Genomic DNA, 7,500 nt, shown 5'->3' with positions numbered 1-7,500 from the left:
AATGCTTTTAGGATTTAAGCCCGAAGGAATTCTCTTCCTTACGAAAGCTGGACAGTGGAGATGATACAAAACGTTTTGGGACAATTCTTTCCAGAAGCTTCGAATATGACGCAACTTTACAGACAAACTGTGAAATCTGCATGTGGCATTCGGCAAAGAAATACGCGTACGAAACGAGTATACATTCATGTACGTACTAGTTCAACAAAGACACGTACCCGATCAAGACAGAAATCGAGCGATAATTAAGATTGATATATTTCGATAAGAACACGAAGACTCCCAGCTCCCTTAATCTAGAGGTGATGAAAAGTAATGAAAACCGTTCTATCTCAGAATGGACAAAGCAAATCTCTCTCTTTCTTTACTACATTATATATTCTTTTTATATTATGTTATGCAGAAACCTGAACACACATTTTAAACATCCTACAACTCTAAGGCTAGCTAAGGAATCTGAAAAAATGTGGCAAAATTCTATATATAATATTTTATACAGTCAAAGAGGGGATATATACATTTTGAAAGTAGCAATATATAATATACCTCCCCCGAGAAGATTGTTTATCATGGTGTTGAATCTAACGATTTGCAACGGGATAAATAATCAGCAACTACTTTGCCACTAATGTGCTGCACTTTTAAGTTATACTGTTGCAGGTACAAAGACCACCTGGTCAGTCTTTGATTATGATTTTTCATTCTCTGGATAAATGATAGTGGGTTGTGATCAGACAACACTAAAATTTCTTCATTCCTAGGTCTGCTCACATACACTTCAAACTTTTTCAATATGGTGATTAAGGCTAAAGTTTCCTTCTCGATTGTCGAGTATACTTTCTGATGTTTTTTTTTCTATTTTGAAGACATGAAGCACACAGGATGGTAGATATTATTTTCATCTTCTTGAAGTAGAACAGCTCCAATGCCAATGACACATCAACTTGTATCACAAATTTCTTGCTAAAGTCTGGAGCTTGAAGTACTGGTCTTGAAGTTAAAATTGCTTTTACCTTCTCAAAGGATTCTTGACACTCTGGAGTCCAAACTAACTTAGCTTTGGGACTAGTTAAGTCTGTCAAGGGAGCTACTACGGCTGAGAAATTTGGGCAGAAACGACGATAGAATCCAGCCATGTCTAAAAATCTCTGCAGCTGTTTCCTGGTAGTAGGTGGGGTAGCCTTATGGATACCTTCTACATTAGCATTTACTGGAGCAAGAAGGCCTTTTCCAACTTCAAACCCAAGATACTGCACAGTTGCCTTTCCAAACTCACTCTTCTCTAGGTTGACTGTTAATCCTGCTTCTTGTAGTTTCTTGAAAACTTTCCTCAGAATCTTCAGATGTTCCTCCCATGTTGTAGAGTAAATCACTATGTCATCCAAGTATACACCTACTCCTTCTATCGATCCTAGCAGTTGATCCATCACTCGTTGAAATGTTGCAGGGCATTCATCAGACCAAACAGCAGAACAGTATACTGATACAGTCCAAAAGGAGTAATAGAAACTGACAGCAACTTCGCATTCTCATCTAAGGGAATTTGATAATAACCTTTCAACAAGTCTATCTTGGAAACGAACTTGGCTTGCCCAATATTATCAAGTAACTGATCTGTAAGAGGCAAAGGATAATTGTCAGCCACACTGATAGAATTCAGTTTCCTATAATCAGTACACATTCTAAATGACCCATCTGGTTTCTTCACTAACACACATGGAGAACTGAAGTGACTTGAACTGGGTTCTGCTAATCCATGTTGCAGCAAATACTCAACTTCTTTCTTCAAAACATCTTGATGATAAGGTGATAAGCGATAGGCTCTTTGCTTGAAAGGTTTTCCATCTTCTTGAATCTTTATCTCATGCTTGGTCAGATCAGTACGTCTAGGCACATCTACAAAAATTTCTGGGAAACTTCTAATTACTTCACTTAAGTCTTCACCTTGTTCAACACTCAGATGTTTCAACTTCTCCAAATTTTCCAAAATTGAAGAATTATTCATATTGCTTTCAGCTCCCAATTCGTAGCCATCATCGTCTTCTGTAGATAAAGTTGTTTGTGTTACTGACACAGTTTCAGTTTTAGTTTCTGAGAAATAAGGTTTCAAGAGGTTCACATGTATCTTCCTTTGTCTTCTTCTTTCTGGTGTTTCAATCACATACGTTCTATCACTTAACTTCTGAATTATCTTATAAGGACCTTGAAATTTATTAGTGAGGGAAAATCTCTTGACAGGTAAGAACACTAACACTTGTTGACCAACACTAAAACTTCTTAGCTTAGTCTTAGCATCAAATCTCCTTTTCATTTTCTCTTGACTCACTATCAAGTTTTCTAAAGAGAATTTTCTAATCTCTTTCAAACCATTTGATTAGGTGAACATCCCATACTTTCTTGATAAGCACTCCTAACTTCAAACAACATTAATGGTACACCAACATCCTATTCTCTTCCTGACTCAGAACAACACTTTGTCAACATACTTTTCAATGTCTAGTGGAACCTTTCTAAGGTACCTTGAGTCTCTGGATGATAGGCAGTGGATAACTGTTATTTCACCCCTAACAAATTCATCATATCCTGTAATAACTTTGAAGTAAAGTTTGTTCCTCTGTCACTTTGTACTATTTCTGGTATACAGTGGTCCCCCCGTATTCGTGGGGGATGCGTACCAGACCCCCCGTGAATAGTTAGAACCCGCAAATGTTTGGAACCCCTATAAAAATGCTAAAAACAGCCTATTTTGTTAGTTGAAACTCAAGAAAAAACACTAAAAATTTTCATACTTGGTTTTTTTAATAGTTTTATCACAAAAAGTGCATTTTATGATGAAATTGATAAAAAAAAAAAAAAAACGGAATTTGTGGATATTTCTCATAGAAAAATACCGCGAATAATGCGGGGAAACGTTCCTGAGAGAAATCCACGAATGTGTGAGTCTGCGAATCCGGAGAACACGAATATGGGGGGCCCACTGTACCAAACTTTGAGAAAAACTCCACAAGTTTTTCAGCCACTATCTTGGCAGATATGTTTCTAACAGGGATCGCCTCTGGTTATCTTGTCACAGGACACATTAATGTTAACAAATATGTACTTACCAGTTACGTAATTACAGATCTAACCCCCCTCTCTCCCCCCCTTTTATGGACATAAAAGCACAAAAGAAGTTTTCCTCTTTTCCTGTTCCTGTTGTTCCCCTCTAGTGGGCCCGGGAGTCGCCTACACAAAAACCATTGAAGCACTCTTGCAAATTTCAAATTTGAGCTACTGCACGAGTGGATAAGTATAGCTATGTAATTACTTGGTAAGTATATATGAATCTTAATTTTATCATGAAAATATCATTTTAAAGGTTTTGGTTATTAAGCATTTTTCTTTTTGTAATGAGATTTTTGCTTTGCAGAGAAGATGTTCATGTTAATGGCTTTGGAATTCTCTTACTCTTCGTTCTACCTGGTGCTTATGTTGATGTCCCTACCGAAGAGATACGAACCCTCACACCATTCAGACAGCTAAAGGTAAAAAAAAAGAAACATGATTGTGACTTACTACGTATTATTGTGAGGTCTTTGTTACTGAAATGATGATATGAGTAAGCGCAGTAAAATGATGATGCATATGAATCAGCCGTGCACTTTCCAAATGGGATCCTCTGCAGCGGCTGAGGTATACGCCATCAGCAGTTGTGATATACTTCAGTTTTTATTGCAGATGGTGGGGTGGTCTTGGTTGTTAGGGGAGACATTCTTATTTGTAATTATACAGCTGTAGCGGGCAGTTGCTCTTAAAGAGGGAGGGAAATATTAATGTCTTTTGGCTGGTTATTTGGTGTTATATTTTCCTTCTTATTGTTTGCTGGATATATTTAATTGTATATTTGTTTTTAACGCATCCATTTTTATAAATTACCTTGGTGTTAGATACGTACATAAAATTTTAATCCTGAAGCATATCTTGACTCTAATGAAACTTTTACCGTCGTGGATGAGGTTTGTCCAAACATATTTTAAGTTAATGAGTTTTATTTAAATTTTTTTAGTTTGTGCTACCATTCTGGAAGAAAAATTAAAATTTAATTACTAAATCCCTTATAGGATTTTTTTTAAAGATTCAAGGCATTTTCTGAAATATGTGTGTATAACATACTTGAAAAGTGGATACATTTTTCTGTTGCGTGCAACTAATGTACTCTTTGAAATAGTAAAACAAATTTGACTACCTTGAATGCTTCATTTATGCTTCTTTTCAGATACTGTGTGCTGGTGTATGGCACAACATGGTGTTGGTGATATGTGCTTTTTTTATATGCCTCTCACTGCCAGTTCTTCTTCAGCCACTATACATGTATGGGCAAGGCATGATGGTGCTCTCCCTTACATCGGTAATGAAAACTGATGTTATGTGTCACTCAGTGTATCTCTTACTTTTATTATTATGATTATTATTGTATATATATGTAGTAGACCCACTTGTACGTAAACATGTACAGTAGTACAGGCAATCCCTGCTTATCAGTGGCATCGGTTAACAGCATTTTGGTTTTATGATGTTTGGCGAATGATGTTAACCAGATTTTCAGTGCCGGTAAGATGTTTATTGGCATTGGTAGGCAGTTTATCGGCATCAATAGGTGGTTTATGTATGTTGGTAATCAAATTTCGGTGCCAGTAAGGGTTCAGTCACCATCTGTAAGCAGTTATTGACACTTATGGTGTCGTGAATGCCATTTATTACCATAATTATTGTGATGTTCCTGTTAGCAATGATTTTCCATTATTGGCACTTTGCTGGGAATGAAACCCCCATTCATTAACTGAGGGCTGCCTGTAGTATTGAAGGTGATAGCTGCATTAGCTGCATTCAATTTGTATAGAGTTTTCTCAGTTTTTCTGATAGTTGATTTTCCTGGGTTATTGCATTCTGCCAGTAACTCACCAGTGTTTGTCATTCTTGAAGAGGAAAGCAGATTGCAAACTGGTATACTAGTTTTATTTCAGATGAAAACACTGATCATTCATACCCCGAACTTACACGAGGTTAGATTCCATGCCCCCTCGAGCACAGGATGGTCTCTAAAAATGCCAATAAATGCTTATTTCTAGAGTTTAAGCACTAAATATGGCCATACTCATGCTCTCTAAGAGTTAAACTACCGTATATTTCCACGTATAAGACGAACTTTAGATAAGACATGGTAAAAAATCATGGCAAATTTTTCTTAATTTATCTCATATTTGTAGTATAGAACAACTTGTAAATTACAAAACCAAAATGTTTTTTGGAGAAAATTGATTATTTGCAAAAATCAAACAGTACAACTACATTTATAATAATGATGACTTAACCCTTAAACACCTATTGGACGTATTTTACGTCTACAAAAATTGTCTGTTGAGTGCTTAATTGACATAAAATAAATTCGCGGAAAAATAGTTATATGCCTACTTGCCAAAAACTTTTGAATCACGCGCTTTGAGGGATGCTGGGAGTTCACGGATCAAGCTGTTTTGTTTACAAGCATTACCCAGCCACGCATGCGGGAATTGCTTTCTTCTCGCACCAGCAAGCACCAGTGATGCGTCGTTCGAGAGCGATCTTTTGCCGCAATCGTGTTTTGCCGAACTTTTGCGAGTGTTTGAGTACTTTTGGTGGTACAAGACATACGTAGAGATGTCTGAACGTTGAATGGAGTGCGTTTTGCCTCTCGGGAGGGATTGTGTGAGACATATTTTAAACTTGGACGATAGAGAGGGACCAAGCAACCAAGATGACCTAGCTCCTCAATGCCATTCCGTGCGGCCTCGTGTGGCTGAAAGTGTTCAAGCACCACATCGTGTGCCTTTTACAACCCCTAGGAAGCATCAGGGTGTCCTGAGGGGCATTCGTAGGCATTTGGGAGGTCTTGAACCAAAGGACATAGATGATTACCTCGCAAGTCCTCATTTTGATGGCGGTTGATCATCTAGTGATGAGGACATCACTCCCAATGTTAGTGATGATGAATATTTGCCCCCAATGTCCGTACGAGGGTCACAGGCTGAAAGTGAGTTGGAGTTTAGTAGTTTTAGTGCCTATGAGAGGGAGTCTGAGGAGGAGGAGGAGGAGGAGGAGTTGTCATCGTCTAGTTTTGTTGTTGAGGACGACACAGAAAGCGAGGGCCTAAGTGAGGGAGATGGGCCAGGGAAGGGGGGTTTGAGTGCAAAACCGTGCCCGAGCACGTGGGTGGGCATAGGCATGTAGAAGGTTGGAACGTCGCGCCAGCCTAGGTGAAGGCCGTTCGTCCGCGAGCGATGAGGGGTGGTTGGAGGACCCCACCGCATTTAACATGCACCCATTCACGGCAGCACCTGGGCTCACCGTACCTGTTCCTCTCACTCCTCTGGGGTTCATTCAGCTGTTCCTGATGCGGGAATTGCTGGAACACCTGGTAGCAGAGAAGGCGGACTACGCTTGGTACTGCCATGACTAACTGCAGACAACGTTGGTGTATCGCTGGCGGGGCTGCAACCTCACGGACATAGCGCATTTTTTGGGGCTCCAGGTTTTTTTTGGGAATGATGCCTGCTGCGACGTCAGGCAATATTGGAGGCGGAATTTTTTTTAAGTACGCCCAATGTGCCCGGTATTATGGCCCTTGATAGTTTCCTGGTGTTGGACAGGTATTTCAACACCTTCAACCGAAGGGCCATACCCCGGAATAACCCCTATCGCCTCATCTTGGTCCGCCCAGTGTTGGATTACATTCGTGAACAATGCCAGTTTCTTGTGGTTCCTGGCAAGAACCTTTCTTTGGATGAGGGGATGATGCCTTACAAAGGACATCTCAGCATAAAAGTGTACAACCCCAAGAAGCCAAAGAAATATGGAGTAAAATTGTTTTTTTATTACGGAGTCCAACACTGGATATATCGTGGACTTCTCGGTGTATTCCGGGGTCTTCTCCACGCTGCGTGACACTATGTTCGGTCTTGTGGTTCATTTCCGTAACCAGGGATACCACCTGTTTATGGATAATTATTATAACTCAGTATCCCTGGCCCAGGAACTGTATGAAGCAGGTGTGCACATCAGTGGTGTCCTTCGGTTCGTGCGTGGGACCCCGAATGTCCTCAAGAGGTTCGCTAGCCAGCCGCAACATCTGGCAAGAGGAGAGACAGGGTGGCGGCGGAAGGGAGCTGTCTTCATCATCTGTTGGAAGGGGGTCCGACTCGTCCCCATGATTACAACGAGTCATGAACCCATCCAAGAAGAGGTTGTTCAGCGGAAGAAGACACGTCGGCAGGGCCGAGTTACGTATGAGGAGTTTTGAGTCGAGCGGATTACCGTCATTGGGCACTACAATAGGCACATGGGAGTTGATCCCTTTGATCAACTCATCCAGTATTATCCCTTCACCAGGAGAACCAGGAGGTGGACACAGAAGCTCCTCAAATACATACTTCAGTTGGCCCTCCAGAATGCCTAAATCCTCTTTTGTGGGTACTACAATTCGGG

At 40.2% G+C, this 7,500-nt stretch overlaps 1 protein-coding gene across 1 annotated transcript in view; it reads left to right on the top strand.

The window, feature by feature from the left end:
• Positions 1-7,500, top strand: part of LOC135221209 (membrane-bound transcription factor site-2 protease-like) — a 209,759-nt gene that overhangs the window by 173,883 nt on the left and 28,376 nt on the right. Inside the window, exons 5-6 of the mRNA XM_064259029.1 lie at positions 3,410-3,524; positions 4,256-4,387. Of these exons, the coding sequence (XP_064115099.1) occupies positions 3,410-3,524; positions 4,256-4,387 (247 nt within the window). The remainder of the gene's footprint in view (positions 1-3,409; positions 3,525-4,255; positions 4,388-7,500) is intronic.

This window comes from Macrobrachium nipponense, chromosome 2, assembly GCF_015104395.2.
Source record: "Macrobrachium nipponense isolate FS-2020 chromosome 2, ASM1510439v2, whole genome shotgun sequence".
Lineage (NCBI taxonomy): Eukaryota > Metazoa > Arthropoda > Malacostraca > Decapoda > Palaemonidae > Macrobrachium > Macrobrachium nipponense.
This window is presented reverse-complemented; position numbering and strand designations above follow the sequence as displayed.